This window comes from Ursus maritimus, unplaced genomic scaffold, assembly GCF_017311325.1.
Source record: "Ursus maritimus isolate PB19 unplaced genomic scaffold, ASM1731132v1 scaffold_12, whole genome shotgun sequence".
In the NCBI taxonomy this organism is placed as follows: domain Eukaryota; kingdom Metazoa; phylum Chordata; class Mammalia; order Carnivora; family Ursidae; genus Ursus; species Ursus maritimus.
Window position 1 is genome coordinate 65,625,650 of NW_024423564.1, and position 19,970 is coordinate 65,645,619.

Consider the following 19,970-nt stretch of genomic DNA (forward strand, 5'->3'; position numbering starts at 1 on the left):
GACAGGATGGAAGGAGACTGAAACCCCAGAGCACATGCTCTCCATGGGAAGGGAGAAGACACTCTAACAAAGCTTCTCCTTGTCCACTAGCAATAAGTTCTGGGAGAAAGGACCTAGCAATTTCAAGGTTAAAGATGATCCCTTTTCCAAGTGTGGTCTGAGTGCTCCTTTCCCCCAACCCTACCACCTTGCCAGAAAGGCCAGCACGGCGAGGTCAGGATCTTGCTGACCCTTGGAGGTGGGAAGTCCTACCTCATCCTAGCTCTGCTATGGACCTTGAGAATATCCAGGGCCTCCTCACATGTACATGCAGTTTGTGCACTGCCCAAAGGCTCCTGGTCAAGGGGCCAGGCTGCCTGTGACTGCTCCCAACCCCATGTCTAGCCAGAGCAAGTGTTCTTCACCCACTCAGAAGGGGCACTTTTTATCAGCTTGGAGGGGAGCATCTTTTGTCAATTTGCATGAAGGTACTTTTCATGTTAGCCCCCATTTGAGACCCGCTTTCCCCATTTTTTTTTTTAAAGATTTTTAAAGAGAGAACAAGCAGGGGAAGGGACAGAGGGACAAGCAGACTCCCCACAAAGAGGGAAGCCTGATGCAGGGCTCGATCGCAGAACCCTGAGATCATGATCTGAGCCAAAGTCAGATGCTTAATCGACTGAGCCACCCAGGCTCCCCTCAGTTTCCCCATTTAAAAATTAAGGGTGTTGCATACACCCCTCACCTCACATGAGTCCCCTCAGTTGGACGCTGACCTGACTCCCAGGACTGCTAAGAGAGAATAGAGTGACAGCTAAGAACATGGGCTTTAGAGCTAGCAGACTGGGTTCAAGTCTTACCTCTCGCTTGTCCTTGCTGGGCTACAGACAAATTACTTAAGCTTTCTGAGCCTCTATTTATACAGTCTAATGGAGAGCTCGCTGTGTGTCTGATGGGAGACTCAATGGCAAATGAAATAGATTCAGTTCCTGCCCTTCTGGTGCTTTCAGGTCTTTGAACAAAACACATGAATTTGTCCAAGGTCACAAAACCACTCAGTGGGATATCTGGTACTCAAACCCAAGTCCTTCTGACTTGGAACCTACGGTCTTATCTTTTTTTCTTTTTTAAGATTTTACTTATTTATTTCAGAGAGAGAGAGAGAACACGAGCGGGAGGGGCAGAGGGAGAGTGAGAATCTCAAGCAAACTCCACACTGAGCGTGGAACCCAAAGTGGGGCTCGATCTCACGACCCTGAGATCATGACCTGAGGGAAACCAAGAGCCTGATGCTCAGGCTAAGCCACCCAGGCGCTCCTCTGTGTTCTTATCCATTCTCCCATTTGCCCTTACAGCCCAGGTTGCGTCCTTGCTGTGATAGTCTAAGAGGGAATGTGAGGGAAATGCTTTAAATATGCTGGGGGTGGTGAAGCAGAGCAGGTGTGTTGTAATTATCCCTTATGTTTGGGACAAAGGACACTGCCTGCCATCCTCCATCTCCACCATAGTGGAGCCCACCCCACCTGCTAAGCATTTTGCAGGAGCTATTGATGACAGACTGCCTGGCATTCTGACACTGGCCAATCAATTGAGCTAGAAGGTGCCTCAGGCCAAGGGCAATTGAATCCCAACCTTTTAGCGGCATTAAATAAAGCAATATTTATTTTGCTTTTGGTGCAAATATACTTAATCCAATCTAGCTCATTGGTAATGCTGAAAAACTGCTGCGTTTGAGAGACAATTGCATGTGTGCCTCATCCATCTCGGCCTGTCGATGCCGCCCTCCCAGGAGCACACAGCCCCACAGTGCTCAGATGAGACTGATCTGGAGCCACCACGCTGTCTTTTTCTCTGTCCTTTAGAAGAGATGAAAGGAAATCATAAGGAGGGAAATTAAAATCATTGCTCTCATTCTACTGCCATTACTGCAACGAGGATGGGCATGATGCCCTTCACAAGATGGAGCTATTTACTTGCCATTTGAATAATGTTCTCTGGAGCCATTGTTTCTCTGCCATTGGGCAGAGGAGGAAGACACCAGTAAAGGAAGATCAGACAGGAGTAGCTCGGGGTCTCTTTCATAGATGACACAGCCTCACCATGGCTGGGGGGGACCTCAAAAAAATCACTGGAGACCATCCTGGCATGGATCAGATCTTGGTTCAAATCCCTGATCTGTATCCTAGTAGCTATCAAGGGATGTTCTAAAGTCAAATCTCTCTTGGATTTGATTTGCTCATTTATAAAATGAGGATTTCTTAAAAGATATTATTTATGTATTTGAAAGAGAGACAGAGAGATCATGAACAGGGGAGGGGGGCAGAGGGAGAAGCAGACTCCCTGCTGAGCAAGGAGCCTGTTGCGGGACTCGATCCCAGGACACCGGGATCATGACGTGAGCTGAAGACAAACACTTAACTGACTGAGCCACCCAAGCACCCTAAAATGCGGATTAATAATACCTACCTTATTTGGTTATTGTTAAAGTGTCTAGCATGTAACAGATACTTAAATACTTTTCAAAAATGTCTTCAAGTAATTGCCTAAACTTTGTTTGCACATCTTCAGGGTATTTGTTCATAAATTTGTTCATTCACTCATTCATTCAATAGATATAATGAACCTTCTCTGCGCCTGGGTCTGTAGTAGATGAGTTGGAGTGGGGGTGGGCAAGATGGCACAAACATACTCCCTGCCCCCACTGGGCTCGCAGTTTGGAAGAAGAAGCAAAACAGTATCTCCAGTTCAAGAGAATGAAAGTATATATTATGTAGTTACATATAAATTTGTCTTCCATAAAATTGGAATTTCTAGAATGATCCTAATGTCAAATGTTATGTCTCATTGTTAGCATAAAGAGCTCCATTCATGTCAGAACATGGGTCCTGACTTTGAACTCATGCAGAAATTTCATCTCAAAAATAAATAACGGAATAGAAGAGCACCAAGGAGAGAGACCCAGAGCAGAGACCCAGGATTTCACACTCAGTGACTCTAAACTGGCAATCATAGTATGAGAGCCTGGCATCCAGAGGTCACCTTGTCCATTCCTCTGTCTTTAGGTAGATGATTTGGATCCTGAAGCCACTGAAGAGAAAGTGCATCAGCCCTGCCCTCTTAGTGCTTCCAGCCTAGTTAGGGACACATACTACACTAGTGGCCTGTTAGAAATATGTGTAATTTCCAACCATTCTCACTTCGCTGAAATTTGCACGTGCCACACCCTCTGTCCGGAATGCTCTCTGAGGCCTTGACTTTTGGCAAATTCCCATCCTTTCTTCAAAGTTCGAAGCAACTTGAGAACTCCTAGAGGCAAAGATTGGGTCCCATGCAAATATCAAATGTTGAAAAATGCATGCAATTAACGTTGAGATATTGGTAACCCTTTACTATTTGGTGTTTCTTTTTAAAATTATCAATCCTTTCCCTAGAATATTTTGTTTTCTTCATATTTTAACTTTATCAGAAATCTGTGCTTCCTCCAAGTCCTGAACTTTGGGGATAAAGCCCAATTAGTGATGCTTTAAAATCATATAATAATATTTATAGCGGCATTATTCACAATAGCCAAGATATGGAAGCAGCCCACGTGTCCCCTGATAGATGGATGGATAAAGAAGATGTGGTATATATTTATACAATGGAATATTATTCAGCCATAAAAAAGAATGAAATCTTGCCATTTGCAACAACATGGTTGGAGTTAGAGAGTATAACGCGCCAAGCAAAGTAAGTCCGTCGGAGAAAGACAGATACCATATGACCTCACTTATATGTAGAATTTAAGAAACAAAACAAACTAGCAAACGGGAAAAAAAAGAGAGACAAACCAAGAAGCAGACTCTTATCTATAGAGAACAAGAGGGCAGGCGTGTGCGGGGATGGTGAAATGGGTGATGGGGATTAAGGAGTGCACTTGTCGTGATAAGAACCGGATGATGTATGGAATTGTTGAATTACTATGTTGCATACCTGAGGCTAATATGTTAACCAACTGGAATTAAAATAAAAAGTAAAAAAAAAAAAAACAAAAAAACAAACAAAAAACCCAACAACGTATAATGAGTGAGCTGGAAGAGACCGCCCTGAGTGAAGTACAACCCCCTCATTTTACCAAAAAGAGCATGGAGCCCAGGGAGGGGAAGTGACTGTCTCAAGATGATATAGACATTAGAGGCCTGTCCCCCTGGCCCCTAGCCAGGCAGGACTCCGGCATCTTTACTAAGGTTTTTCTTTAGTAAATACCCACCTACTGATAGACTGTTACCATTAGAAGTATTCTTCAAAAAATCAGCTCAAAAAGTACCCAGCCCAGGTACTACTCACTGAAGAGTCTCACCAATGCTTTAGCTTCTAAAGAGCTCCAGGATTCTTTGAGGATTGAATGGCCTTTGAGTCACCAGCTGCACTATTTTCATCAGCAGGCTGGATCAAGGTATTGACCTTTCAGGATCTTTTGCCTATAACACCTTCTCTTTAGTTTTGAATCTCACTTTTTTTTTTTAATGAAAGAGGCTTCCTGGAAGCAGCATGGCCAAATGGGAAGACCAAGGGCCCCAGGGCCAATTCACTGGGATTCTAGTCTGGGCCCTGGGGAATACTGGGTAGGTGACCTTGAAGGAATGGTTTACCTTCTTTGGCCTTCAGTGCTCCCACTTGAAAAATGGAATCCACCTATGTGCCTGGATGGTTGTAAGAACTATATTATATGAGATTGGAAAATTCTTGGGAAAGAATGAAATGTTCATTCAACAACTAATTCCTCAATGTCTGCATAGTCCAGACTCTTTGTCAAGCATAAAAATACAAACATGAATAAGACATCATCCACACCCTTGAGGAACTAATGGTCCAGTGGGGAAGACAGACTCAATAATTACTTTATCTTGTGCTGCAGCCCCTCTGATGGGCAGGGTGGGGGAAGGTGGGGGAGAAATGGATGCCATGAGAGCAGAGGGAAATACTTATTCCCACATTTGCAGAGAGTAAGTCAGCAAGCCTTCCTGGAGGAGGTGATATTTAGATTTAGACAATTTCAACAATACCACAATCCCCACCACTGCCACTGTCATCACTAGCTGTCATTTATTCAATATTCATTCTGTTCTAAGGATTCTGCTGGGCCATTAGTAGTTTATGCTCACAATCCAGAAAGTCAAGGTTGTTATCTTCATTATACGTATGATAAAACAGAAGGCCAAAGGCGTTTTTAAAAAAGAAATTTAAAAAGGTCCCATAGGTAGTAAGGAATACAATCAAAACTTAAAATCTAACTGTGACTTCCAAAGCTCCTGGTCTTCACAACATAGCCTTACAATTCTGTGTGACTCTGTGAGGCAAGGATGAGACTAGTGCAGGAAGTCACTGGGAAGACAAATTTCAGCTAAAGAGAAGGAAGACTTTCTAGCGGAGCTGTCCAAGATTGAGATAAGCTGCCTAGGGAGGTGGTGAGTACCAGGTCATAGAAGTATCATGGAGCAAGCTGGTAACTTGGCTAAGACATTGCTTAGGGCATTCTTAATTGGAGGCAGAGGAGAGGTAGGTAAGCTAACCATCTCTAAGGTTACAGTCAGTTGTGATTAAGTCCTGTGGTTAACAATAGCATTCCATTCCAAATTTTTAGATGCTCAGTGGAAGCTGGAAGAGCTCTGTAGGCATAGCACCCAGACCAATGGTTCCATCTGCTTGGTGACCAGCAACTGGGGTTTAATATAAATTAGGCTACAGAGCCAAATGGTTAGGGATGCTTTCTGTTAAAGAAACAAAGACTAACTCCAGTCACTTAAGCAAAAAGGGAGTTTATAGGAAGGGCCACATTTGGAAAACAAACAATTAACAGAATAGCTCTGGAGGGCAGAAAATTGGCTGTTGGCAAGAATAATCTACCTCTGGTCCATGGCAGCGTGGCTGTCCACCTGACTCCCAGCCTTGTATCACCTAGTCCAAGTTTAAGTCCTGGAGGGAAGTGGCTGTTGCCTGAGTCTGGTTTCCTGTTGCTGAGGCTGGCAGGTCACAAAGAGGGAGCATCTGGCCCATCTGTCTTCTGTGGTGAGAGAAAAGGCACCACCATAGTCTCATCATCTGTAATGATGCAGGAGCAAACTCTCCCCACCCCTGTCCCATCTAATCACAGGGTTAGATGCTGAGCATTCCCCCCAAGAAAATGGGTAAATACCTACTACATTGGGAGAAATCAGACAATGGTTATGAACTTGGATCTGCCTGACTCCCAGACTGGAGGAAAAGATAAAGCGTTATCGCTGACCACTGCTGTCTACTGCCCACCCCAGCCCCCTGTGGGCTGCAAACTCATTAGTCTATGTCACTCCTATAGGATGTAGCATAAAACAGTAATAAAAATTCCATAAAACAACAACATAATATTTTTAAGTTGCTGTTATATGCCAAAACCCATGCTGAATTAAGTTACATGTGTTTATCTCATTTAATCCTCACAACATTGTCCTAAATTATAAATGGACATAAGCCTGTGAGCATATCTTCTTTCTTCTGTTAGACTATGTTTCTTGAAGGCCAGGAATGCAGTCTGCTTGTGCGCCAATCCTGACATCACCTCTTTTCTCAAGCAATTTGTTTGTAACTTCCCTATACTTCAGTTTCCACATCTGCAAAATGGGAACAGTTACAATACCACCCTCACAACGTTAGCTTAGATCAAGTATTTTGTACTTGGTGAAGTACTTAGTTCTTGGGACAAAGTCATGTCAGCAAATGTTCTGTTGATTTTGTTCGCTTGATTGTGATGGTGATGTTGTAACCTATATGTAGGGCTGTCTCTGTTCTCATTCTGCAAGCAATGAGAAGCAAACATCAGCACTGGTTGATCTAAACACAGCAAATGCAAAGACAAAATAATAAAACTGTTCGCCAGGCATTCAAATCCCTTCACATTTCACTTCCACCTCTCTTTATAGTGTCACCATTACCACCTCCTCACTTCATACTCTATGACTCAGTCAAACCAAATTGTCTACCATTCCCCCAATAACCTGGGTGAATTCATGTTCCTTTCCTTGTTTATACTTTTCCTTCTGCCCCCAACACCTGGAAAAATTCTATTCCTTCGACAAGGGCCCAACTCAAATGGCTCCTCCCCAGTGAAGCCTTTCCCTATGTGCCCCATGACACATTAGTTATTCTCCTACAGGATTCCCACAATGCTTATTTTAAACAACAAGAGGAAATTACTATTATTTACCACCCATACCCACCCCAGCCATCTCGAAGGAGAGGTGAGTTCCCAGTAGAGTCCTTTATTTTTCTGAGTAGGGTGATCGATGGGGCTACAAATTTAATAAATTGAGAGGGGGTTAAATGGTATTGCTTAAGGAAAGAAAGGAGCTTGGAAGATGAGATGGGGGTGTAAAACAGAAGGACAGAGGAATAGAGGAGGAAAAGGAGGACAGTTTGGCACAGAAAACGGAGAGAAGGAGATGGCCCCCATCAGTTTTGAATCTGGTTAAAAATCTGCAAAGAACAGACTTTTATCCTATAGGTGATGGAGAGCCATAGATGAATCTTGATCAGGAAAGCAAGATGGGTCTGTATGGGACACATTCTGGGGATTGGAAGAGGATGGATTAGAGAGAAGGAAAGTGATCATTTGAATTGTGAGTAAGCACAGGTTTCAGGAAATTATACCCGAGCCTCGACTGGCCTAGAGAGTACCCATAGTGTGTGTAGGTACTGCCACGCAGCAGATGGCAGCATGGGGACGGAGATCTGGAGGTGACATCTCTTCCCGAGCATAAGCAGGGCTTTGAGTAGATCTGAAGCAAGAGAAGGAAGAAGAGGAGAACCAGAAGTCATGATTGCACTTGCCCTAGTGAAGTTCTTTAATGTGCTCAAGGGAGAGTGTGGAGAAGGTGGTCAGGGGAGGCTCCACTGAGCAGGTGACATTTGAAATTAGATTTGAAATAAGTAAGCATGAGTCACTAAGATATCTGGAGGAAGAGGATTCCAGGCAGGGGGACAGTCTGTACAAAAGCCCCGAGGCAGGATGACCCTGGTGTTTGGAAGAACAATGAGGAGTCCAGCATCTGGCACAGAAGAAGTGAGAGGGATGGTGGTGGGACCTGAGTCAGAGAAGTTAGCAGGGAAGGACCACATGGGAACTTGTAGCTTGTAAGGGGTTTTACTTGGCATCAAAAAGGGACCATTTGAGCACAAAAGGGACATCATCTGACTTATGTTTTAGAGGATCACCCTGGATGTTGTGTGGAAAATGGAGGTGGTGAGGAAGGTAGGGTGAGAGGTGGGCTGGGAGGATGCCAGGGTAGAAATAAGACCATGTAAGAGACTGTTACAATACTCAGGACTTGGGGCGCCTGGGTGGCACAGTCGTTAAGCGTCTGCCTTCGGCTCAGGGTGTGATCCCGGGGTCCTGGGATCGAGCCCCACATCAGGCTCCTCCACTAGGAGCCTGCCTCTTCCTCTCCCACTCCCCCTGCTTGTGTTCCTTCTCTCGCTGGCTGTCTCTCTCTGTCAAATAAATAAATAAAATCTTTAAAAAAAAAACAATACTCAGGACTTGGTCTGAGCTCAAGGTGATATCAGTGGAGCTGAGGAAAGAGTGCTGGGTTCTGAATACATTTTGAAGGTAGAGACAATGGGTTAACTGTGGGTATGAGACAGAGAGCAATAATGGGGACACCGGTGACTTCAGCCGAGCACTTCTTTCTACTGCCCTGTATGAGAGATGTACATGTGTCTGTGGTCTCAGAGCATGGATACTGAAGTCAGACTCCTCCACAGAAACATTAGAACCTCTCTGTGACTCAGCTTCTTCTTATATAAGGTGGGAATTGTAATAGTAGTGACTTCAGAGGTTTGCTGAAAGCATCAGGTGAATTAATAGATGTAAAATGTTTAAAACTGTCTCTGGCAAAAAATTAATGCTAGGTAGGTGAGACAGGGACTGCTCCTACTCCTAGCTGTATTTTGAAAGTGACAAGTTTGGTTTGTCCTGTTCATACTGACTCTGACTCTGGGTTCCTACCTAGGTGCTCTCTGATGGGGTTTGACCTGAACCGTCACTGGCTGGATCCCTCTCCGTGGGCCCACCCTACCCTGCACGGAGTGAAACAGCTCATCATCCAGATGTACAATGACCCAGTGAGTAACAAAACCCCTTCAGCGCCTGCTGGTTTTATGGCTTAATCTGGGAAAGGGCAGTGTTGTACTGGGAAATCCCAGTAGGAGCTACAAATTAGGAGTGCAGAGTCGATACCAGGATGGGTATGAGACCTGCTGGTCTTGTCCTTAAATTGGATAGACCCAAGTACCTTCCCCCACCTCTCAAAAATATCAAATTCAGCTGGGTTCAGGAGGTTTTGTGGAATAAAGGAAATACAGTGAAGCAGATTCACATTTGTCAGGGTTCTTTGGCTATAAGCAAAAGAAATACAACTCGAATTAGTTTAAGCAAAATAGAGCATTTATTACAAGAGTACCAGTGTATCTCACATGACTAAAGACCGTAGACTGGCCTCTTCCACCTGTAGGAGACATGGTGCCAAGTGTCACATCTGTTGGCTCCCACCACTGGAGAGTGATTCACTCTCACTTTCTAGTTCCAGTTCCAGTTCCAAAATACTGTGAGTGGCCTAGCCTGGGGGACAGGCCACCTCTGGGCAAGTCACCTCTGGCCCCAGAGGCAGGGATGTGTAAGGACAGGACAGACACACTGGAACGACATGGTTGGAGTCGGGGGCTGTGGTGGTCATGATGAACCTGTTCCCATAGAAGAGGGCCTGCTAGTCCAGAAAGAAGGGGGACAAGGGGTTTTCATACTGAGTCTGCTCAAAGGGGCAAGACTTTGTAAGAAATAGGAGACGACATGGAGGTTCCGGTTAGAGAAAGGAAGCAGAACACAATCATTCTATTCCTAAAGAGCTATCAGAGAAGACAGGACAGACATCTCCTGGGTGGAAGCCAAAGGAGAGGTAAAGCCTATGGAGAATAGCGCTTTTTAACAATTAGAGCTGCCTGAAATGGGGTGGATGTAGGAGCTTTGAACTTTGCCTTACTGAAAGTGTTCGACTTGAAGCTAAATGACGCTGTCAAGATGGTACATAGAGGAGAGTCAGTTGTTTGGAAGACACTGGAGTGCGGTGACATCTGAGTCTCTTCTAACTTTGATGACTGTGATTTGATGGCCCCTTGACTGCCATAGCCCTGACATTTTTTTTCTGATCTGGCTGATTGTAAATATTCAATAAACTATTGGTTAAATGGAATTGGATTAAACATGGCAAATTCTGTTATGCCAACTGTAATACGGTTTATAGATAGAAAATTTTATTCACAGAGAGGACAATGAGGCATGATTTAAAAAAAAAAAGACACAGGATAGGAGATGTGATAGAGCGGGAGCCACTGAACAAAGGGGTGCATTAGATGAGTCCCTGAGGCGAGAACTTGGGGGTGGGGCATGGAGGAGGAATGGAAGGGAAGGGTTAGGTTTGCTAAAGAGAAGAGGCTTCAGCCTGCCATTGCTATCATTACTGAGAAGTCATTGATTCGCTCACAAACAACTGGACACTCATCCCTGCGACAGAACGTAGATCAGCCAAGACTGGGGGACAGAGAGGTTTAGACACTTTTTGTTCCATGAATAGGTTGCTCGTCAGCTGGTTGGATCTTAATAAACACACTTAGAGGCTGAGCTTGTTGCATAAGCTGTGTTCTTCCCTGAAAGTCCACTCCTTTAAGACCCAAGCACATGGAGCACTTGACATGGGAGTCAAGCTGACCAGGGGAGTCAAGGATCTCAGCTCCCTCCCTCTTTTCTCTCTTCCCCACTCCCCCTCTCCATGCCAGGGTTTTACTCCAGTCTTGCCTTCCTTCTTTCTGCAAATATTTATCAAGTAGTTTCTATATACTAGGCATTGAGATTTTTTTCTAGTAGTGAACAGAACCCTAGCCCTTGCAAATTATGGGGGAATAGACATTAAATAAGTAAATACTGATGAATATAGATTTACAAATGGTCTGTGGAGTTACGGGGGGCAGGGAAGCACACAAACTGTGACCTATGGGTAGGCTGGTTGTAAGTTTTGGTTTGCCTGGGGCAATTCCTGTTTATACCTGTTGTCCTAGAGTATTTATTAATAGTGCCCCCTTTCGCTCTTAGAAGTGTCCCAGTTTAGATGATAAATTACACCGTCGCTCTACTTAAAAGCTACGGCAAAGCACCTAGCACAGTACCTGGCGTATAGCAGATCCTCAACAAACAGTATTTGGATTGGATTCAGGGTCACATTTGACTATGTTCAGTTGCAGGCACTGCAGTACCCAAGGGCATCTGCCCTAATATCCTGACATGCTTTCTCCTCCTGACCGCCGCTGTTAGGTATGTCACCGTAATCACTCAAGCCAGAGCTATGTGAACTGCCAGGACGGCTTCTGGCCTCGTTTCTAAATGCTCATGGCCTCACTCCTCCATCCCAATGGCCTTCTGCTTGACAGAGTCAGCAAGCAGAGAGTCAGCAGACCCTCACTGGCGGACAGGGACGATGTCCATGAGCACTGTCGTCCCTCACCGAACTCCTTTGGGTTCCGTGCTGGATGCTGGGACTCATCAGAGCTGCTGACCACCCCTAAGAAGCTCACAGCCTGGTGGAGACAGGCATTTACAGGCACTTATCCCAGGTGCATTTGGGGAGGAAGGCACAGGGGCTGAGGGAGCCCGTAGAAGGAACGCAGCCCAGGAGGCCATACCTGAGCTGAAGCATGAAAGAGTCCCAGGGCAGGGAGGGCTTTCCAGGCACAGGAGACATCTGTGTACCTGCCTCGAGGGGGAGGCATCCTCAGGAGACTGCCAAGTCTCTTCAGTGTGGCTGGCACTAGGGCCAGACATGGTTATGATACAGGGCACAATTTGGACTTTATTCTCACGGGACTGGGGAGCATGGAAGGATTTTAAGCTGGGAAGTGACAGGATCAGGTTTGCATTTCAGAAAGACGCCTCTGGAGCCTGTAAGGGGGTGGATTTGGAGGGCACCAGGCTAGAGGCTGGAGACCAGTCGAGCCTGCTGCTGTAGGGTTGGAGAGGGATTATGGAGGGAGGTGGGTGCAGCTTAGTGACTGGCTGCTGGGATAGGAGGGAGTTTTGAATGACGCCCATAGTTTGGCCTGGACAGTGGAGTAGATGTGGTTGCCCTTCCTGAGATGGGAACTCAGAAGGGGCAGTGAGCCTGGGGACAAGCTTTAGACATGCTGACTTTGAAGTTGAGCAAGAGTGATATGTCCAGCTTGCACTGTGAGTCCCAGGCATGAGCCCTTCTGTGTTCTCACCTGGCAACCGGAGCCTGCTGTCTCGTGTTAATGATGGCATTGACTTCAAAGGCTGCTTTCCTGGACCTTTGCTCACTAAACCCTTGCCCCCTCTCTGGGCATGGAAACTAAATGATGATCTTGACCAGGGAGTGTTTTACCCAGAGGACTATGCTGGATCTTAGTTATAAAGTGTTTTATGGCCCAGCTCCCTGTGGACAGTGTGGCCTTTGTTTACCAGTTGTGACAGACTGTCCCTAGGCAGGGTCTGGCTGATGCATCTCAGAGTCCCCAGTGCCCAGCGGGGACCTGGCTCTGAGCAGGTGCTCAGAGTAAGTGCTAAGCAAATGATGAAGTAAACCGGAGCCTCTGTGAGTTGGTTTTAATGAGATTTTCCTGATGAAAAGAAGCAACCAGACTACATACCTCTCCCCCGTCTCACTTCTCCCTCAGAGTGTCCCAGATGCCGGTGCTGCCAGCGCTGGGCCCTCTTTTACTTCAGGCTCTGGTCTGTGGACATAAACCCTCTCCTAGGTCCCCCTGCAGCCTGCTGAGATTGTCCTCAACTCCCAGAGACAGAACCTGAGATGGCATCACCCACTCTGGTTCCTCTGACACAGGTTTCTGGTCGTCTTCACTAATGTGCTCCATTCCTGGCCTCAGGGCCCACCCGTTCTACCCACCATTGAGCTTAGCCTTCTCTGACCACTAAGAGCTCCCTGTCTTCCCACCATCCAAGCACGTTTTGTTCAGAAGCTACGCTTAGACGTTTCATTTCCTCTATTGGTAAAGAGCAAGGGAGCCAGTTCCAACTCTACCCCACATGCAGCTTTCTCCTTCCCATTCTGATCTTAGGGTTGAGTATTCTACCTCTTCCCCAGGTAATTAGCCCCAGAAATGACAGCACCTTTCAGGTGAGAACTCACCCCCTACCCATGGGAGTTTGGCTTTATCCTGGCACACACACCATAGCGTATGACGGTGACTTCTCATCACACCATCAGCCGCACAACCAGAGTCACTCACATGCAAGAGCGCACACAGGGCCCTCCTCTCTCACCTACGTCCAGTTACAATCTTAAAAAGTTAAGCCCATTTACAGATGGGCTTCCTAGGACCACCCATCTGTAGATCTTCTGACACCTAACTATCTGCCCGAGAGGCACACCCAGAGAAGTGTGTGGCAGAGATAAAAAAGCAGGTGTTGCTTTACAATGCTCAGTTAATTGGATGAAGCATGCATTTCTCAATGTACCCACGTGCAAGACCCTCCATAACCCCTGGAGTTACAGAGATTAATGGGGCAGGATCTCAGGCTGGAAGAACTCTCAGCCTGATGGGAAGGCCAGGCCTTTACGAGCAATTTTCATCCAAGGCAGCCAGGAAGGTGTGCTATAATAGAGAAAATGTAATGCTTTGGAAATATGGGGCTGGGAGAGATTAATCCAATGTGTGCGTGTGTGTGTGTGTGTGTGTGTGTGTGTGTGTGTGTGTGTCTGAGGGGATCTGAGGAAGTTTTCTCAAGGACTTTGGACTGGGCCTCTAGAAATGGGCAATTGTTCATCCGGTGGCTATGGTTTAGGGATGAGGGAGGTTACAGGGAGAGGGGAGAGGGCATTCCAGGGAGAGATGAGCAGTGGAACGGAGGTGAGAGGCCTCAGCTCCTGGGGCTGGTGTGCAGGATTCGTGACAGGCAGCTGCAAGAGGGTGGCCTGAGAGGCCGGTGTGAAGAAGCTCATGGGTGAGTTTGAGCAGGGAGTCAAGGAATTTGGCTTCTTCCTATGGCCCAATGTTCTCTTCTCATTAAAATCAAAGTCTTGGGGCGCCTGGGTGGCTTAGTTGGTTAAGTGTCTGCTTTTGGCTCAGGTCATGCTCCCAGGGTCCTGCTCACTGGGGAGCCTGCTTGTCCCTCTCCTTCTGCCCCTCTCCCCTCTGCTTGTGCTCACTCTCTCTTTCTCTCTCTCAAATAAATAAAAATAACTAAATAAAATAAAATCAAATTCTTAGGCCCTCTTTTAAATTGATTTTTAATTGAATTAAGTATTATGACTGTAAAAAAAAAAAATCAAGGCCATGGAACAAAACGCCACTAGTTAGAAATGTTCCAGCATACACCCTCTCTCATTCTTGAGAATCAGTGTCATCAACGGAGAGCCATCAAAAACGTTTGAGCAAGGGAGACAGAGATCAATGAATAGTATTTCCGTCTACTCAGTCCCCCAATTTAGAAACTCTAGAGTCATTCTAAAATTTAAATCCAAGTGGGTCTCTATCCCGATTAAGACTTTTCAAGGACTCCCCATTACTCGTGGAATAAAGGCCAACGTTCCCGGCATGCCCTTCAAGGACATGGCCTGTGCTTATCCAGCACGTAGCAGGGAACATGGCACCACAGAGACCATTACGCTGAATGACACGTGCTTGAGAAACTTGGAGAAGCTGCAGTGTGGAGAGTGGATCAAAGGTGATGCAACGAAGTGAAAGAAGAGAGGCCCATCGGGTGCTTCTTGTGTCATGCAGGGGAAGGACAATGCGATCCGAACTGGAGAGCGGTGAGGGCAGTTGCTAAGGAGAATCCCTGGAAACGGGCAGTGGGAGGTGAGTGGGTCCCCTCCTGCCCTTTCCTTTGCCCCCCGTTTCTCAGAGCCCAAGGGTTGCTTTTGTGAGAGGCTTCTATGCTCTGGGGGGGGATTCCCCCCTTTTCCTGGAGGAGAAAGGCCTGTGTTGCTATAACAACTTGGCTGTAGCTCTTAGACAGATCTGTTTCCTTAAATCATTTAAGGAAAATTAGCTGCCATAACAACATGGAGCAGTTTTTAAAATAGAGCAACGCAGGGCTGGGTTTTTTTCCCTCGCTTGCCTCCTCTAGCCCTCAAGAGAAACTGCTCTCTTTCTGTCAAATAAATAAATAAGTTAGAACACATCTGCATGGCCAACGGAGCAGTGGGTGACATGGTCATCTAACACACACACAACTGGCACTCAGTCACACTGCACGGAAAACACACACACACGCACGCACGCACAACGTGGAGACATGCAGGAAAGGCCTACATGCACATACATAGAACAGAACATACATACATAAAGATAGACATGGTACACACCGGATAGACAGGTGTCGAGTTATACATAATCACACAAAGAACATATACACAAACACACAGCCAGGCACAATTTCCCCATGTGGTTAAACCGGCAGGAAGGGGCCCAGGAGGTCTGCTCTTAGCAGGAGCAGAGGTTTCCCTGGGCCGCCAGCTCAGAAGGCCCTGAGATGGCAGCTCCTCACTAGAAACCAAGGGGCACCTGTGTGTTCGTGCCTGACAGCCTGGAAACCTTGCTGGTGGAAGGGCTAAAGCCATCTTGGCAAGCACGGGGGTAGAAGGTTGGGGCACCCTATTGCCACCCACATATATACTTAAGGGCAAACCAGGAGGGCAGCAGGCCACAGCTATGCGTTGCACTGAGAAAGTCCTCCCCCTTGTGGCAGGATGCTTATCCCCCCTAGGAGAAGGCAGTACCACCCGTGAAAACCACATCCCTAGGGCCTTAGCACATGGTCTCCCTGAGGCCTAGGGAGCTCAGGCATCTGCACTGCAGGTTCCCAAACTGTTGTTCCATCCCCATGTCTCTGTATCACCCCAAAGGTCCCCTGCAGGGGGCACAGCTAAAGCTGTGGCAGCTTGTCTTTGTGGCCCCGAGAGAGGCGGAGAACACTAGCCACCCCCCACCAGAGTGGACGAACCACTGCTTTGCTTGGCGCTCCGAGGCAAGTCTCTTCCCCTCTCTGGGCCTTTCATTACCCCCTCACTGCACCCCAGTCTATACACTGTAGGGGCTGAAGGATGATTCCACAAGGCCCATTGGGTCCTCTGCATCATTTTGGAGCTGGCTGTTGGCTGTGAAGTCTCCACTGATGGGCAGGATTTCCACGACAAGGCACAGAAGTCAGGCTGCTGCCTGTGACAGACTGGGGTGAATGCCTAGGAAGGTGCTTAGCACACGGCGGGTGTCTCATAAATGTCAGTCTCCTAAGCCTCGGGGCGCTTATCTGCTGGAAGGGAAGGTTAAGCCCTTGACCTGCTTACCCACAGGTTGGAGAGAGACCCGATGTATGTGAACATAAAGTGTTTATAAAGGTGGAGAAGAGGAATGCCCTGTGGAAGTGTGCAGACCCCAGCCAGCTGCTGGAGGTTTCATGAGGGGTAGGCTCAATGCACTCACACCACAGCCAGACATCACACACTGAGGTCTCCTCAAATAGTCTTCCTCTCCTACCAGCATGGCCCAGGAAGTCAGTAACAGCCACTAGGGGAAAGGTTCAGTATGGAAGGAAAGACTGTGCAGGGGCTCTGAGAACACAGGGTGCTTCTGGTCCATGAAATTTTTACCCTATTTCCTACAATAGTTTGAGATGGGTTTTGAAACTTTAAGAAATTTTAAGAGAAATCATTACTTTTCTAAAGGGCAACTTCTCCCACCTGTGATAAAAGACATGGTTTTTCTAACACTCTGGATTATAACTTTCACTCTGGCAGCAAGCCGGGTAGAGGGATGGTTCTCTCACTTCAGAGTAATATTCCTGTCCAGCCGATTGTTTCCTTCAATTTCTCTAACATCTTTTCATCCTGAAAGATTCTGAATGCCTCTCATCAACTACCTAGATGCATATTGTTTCAATGGCATGGAGGCCAGCGAAGCTTCCAGCAGCTTCCCTTTGAGGTGGGTCAACTAAACTTTGTGTCTCATTTTCCGTATTGGCAACTGGGATGCCCGTCCCATGGGATTTCTCTCTTATGTATCTATAAATAGCCTTCAAGAGTAAATATATGAGAAATGGAGCCACTAATATTTTATGCATGTGGCCATTACAGCACCTACCTCATGGGCCCCCCTTCCTCAAGCTCCCATACCCCAGCGCAGACTGGGATCCCACTGAGGTCTTAGACTTCACCTTAGCTGTTTCTGATCCCTGATACCCAGTACAGGGCACAGGTCTTCCACGAATGTGCCTTGGGTGAGAGCGAGAGAGGAAAGACAGGCAGGAAAGAAGAAATCCACTCACCAAGACCTAGAATTAACATCTGATCAGGGTTCTGAAGGAGGGATGGGAACTTGCTGAGTGAAGAGGAGGAAAAGTATGTCAAGTCAAGAGACACAAGAAGTCACTCTCCAAATCCTACTTAATCTTCAGAACTACCTCCAGGCCCCCCTTCTCTAAGATTTCCTTGAGCCCTTTGGCCCACAAAGCATTTTGTTGCTTTGTTCTTCTAGCATCAGACTTTGCTTCTTTTATCTAGTGGTTTATTCCATAAACACCATGGAGTATGTTCTGTGGGCTTGGTGCCATGGTAAAATCTCCTCGGACGTCCTCTGGTTTCCATTTTTTCAGTTCAATTGCAAACCCCTTCAGAGCCAAGGATCTGCCTTCACCTCCCTGCTTCCATGGCCATAACTGGCTGCTCACTGGTAGCTCGATGAGAATGTCTTAAGCATTGATTAAAACACAGTCTCTCCAGAAAGGGTGCTGTTTGCATTTCTGTAGGCACCCCCAGCGCCGGTGAGCCCCTGGTTACAGCACAAATCCTGCTGCATTTTAGTGATAGTTTCCCTGCCTCCTTTACACGAAGCTTGTCACAGACAGAAGCTCTTTTTCAGCTTTTACTTCCGTTACCTGGCAGAGACCCACACTTAGGAGGCCGTTGATGAGTGTTTGGGGACTCATCTTCTTTCCTTCATCTTTTGCCCCTGCTGATCCCTTGTCACTGAGAGCTCCCACATATGGAATTTTTTTCTCAAGCTCAGAAATTCAGAAATTCTAGACTGTTAGAATCCATCCATGTAGGATCTCCATCGCAAAGCCACAAATTCTAAAATTCTCTTTACATTCTCTCTGTTCCTAGTAGCTGTTCAGCTTACCCTCATTCCTGAGTTGGACCAAGCTTGCTTCTCCATTTTCCCTATCCCATGGTTATCCAATTATCCAGCCACAATGAGCTAAAAAGGAGTCTCTGTGGATCGTCCTAGAATAACCTCTTTTCACTTACCCAACCAGTCCAGTATACCCCCAGGTCATCTCTTCCAGGAGCTTTTCCCATTAACCTATCCTATCCATTTCTCACCCCCCAGCAAACTCCTCCCCTTTCAGGCCCCTGGTTTGAGCCGGTTGGGATCAGCATACAGCCTGTGACCCCCTTAGGCTCTCAGCCTATCCAGCCTATAACAGAGTACAAGTCACGTTTAGGGTGTTTTGTGTTCAATGTGGGGGAACTTCTCTGAGAGTTATTTTTGGCTGTTGCTGTTGGGAGGCTCTGGAGCCCAGGAAGAATTCATGCTGGTACATCAAATAGCATATTGCATTTCAGAAATTGGCCTTAGCCATGGGAAATCAAGTAAGCCAGATGCCTAATTAGTCCATTATTTACCGTGGTGGAGAGAGCTGAATTCTGATGAAAGGGACCAGACTAATCACTGCTTCCGCTGTTTAATCTTTCATCAAGAAACTGCCCCATCCTCCAGAAGTTCTAATGCCCACCTCCCGAGTCCCATACTGGTCCCAGGTGTCCGGCTGTGAGAAGTCTTATCAGCCTGGACACAGCCTGACCTCCTGGCCAATGAGCCTTGGTGCTCTCTCACTCAGCAAGTCATGCCAGGCTCACACTGCTTGCCTTCACTTCAAGGCTAGTAAAGTATATAGATAAAAGAGTAACTTCCCTGTAATCTTCAAAAAAAAGAGATTGTGCGTTTATCCATTCAATAAACATTTTCACAGCCCGGGCACTATATACCAGAATAGAAAGGCAAATAGGAAATAGTCGCCTCCCTCAAGGAACTGATGATCTAGAATAGAGCAGCAGTTTTCAAACTGTTTCTAGAAAAATTGCAAGAGGTCTGAGGACCCCCTCCCATGGGGCTCCTCTCCATTTTAACCGGAGCAGTATAATTTTGTGATTAAGAGCTCAGGTTCAGGCCCAGGTTTAAATCTCATTTCAATACTCACTGGCTTTGTTCTCTTGGGCAGGTCCCTTACCTTTCCAAGCGTCTGCCTCCTCATTTGGAAGAGGTTGTTGTGAGGATTAACTGAACTGATTCCTGGGACTTGCTGAAGGCACTTTGCCAGGCACATATATTCTCAGCAGATGTTAACTTCTATCAGTATGACAAATGTGTTTGAATAAAGGATTCTGTGGCCGGAGAAAGTTTGCAAACCCCTGGCCTAGAGCTCCTGACTCCATAAACCAATGATGGCAGGACAGGGTGGTAAGCATTATGACAGGCAAGGAATCTGGACACCATGTGGGAGAAGCAGGTCATCTCCACTGGACTTGGGGTCAGGCAGGGCTTGCTGGGGAGGGCGACCTCTGAGGTGAGTTTTGAAGGAAGACTAGGAGTTGTTTGGACAGACTGGGGAAGCGTTGCAAGCAGAGGGAGCAGTGTGCATGAGCATACATGTGTCAGACAGGTGACTAGAGTCCGAGAATTCTAAGCAGTTCGGTGTGCTGGACTGAGGGGAGCACGTGGAGAGAACTGGTGGGAAGTAAGGCTAGGCAGTAGGCAGAAGCCAGTCATAGAGGGGCGCCTGGGTGGCACAGCGGTTAAGCGTCTGCCTTCGGCTCGGGGCGTGATCCCGGCGTTACGGGATCAAGCCCCACATCGGGCTCCTCCACTATGAGCCTGCTTCTTCCTCTCCCACT

General features: G+C 46.8%; 1 protein-coding gene across 1 annotated transcript in view; it reads left to right on the forward strand.

Annotated features, from left to right (window-relative positions):
- Nucleotides 1-19,970, forward strand: part of AGBL4 (AGBL carboxypeptidase 4) — a 1,288,259-nt gene that overhangs the window by 1,153,962 nt on the left and 114,327 nt on the right. Inside the window, exon 9 of the mRNA XM_040626601.1 lies at nucleotides 9,003-9,114. Coding sequence (XP_040482535.1) covers nucleotides 9,003-9,114 — 112 coding nt within the window. The remainder of the gene's footprint in view (nucleotides 1-9,002; nucleotides 9,115-19,970) is intronic.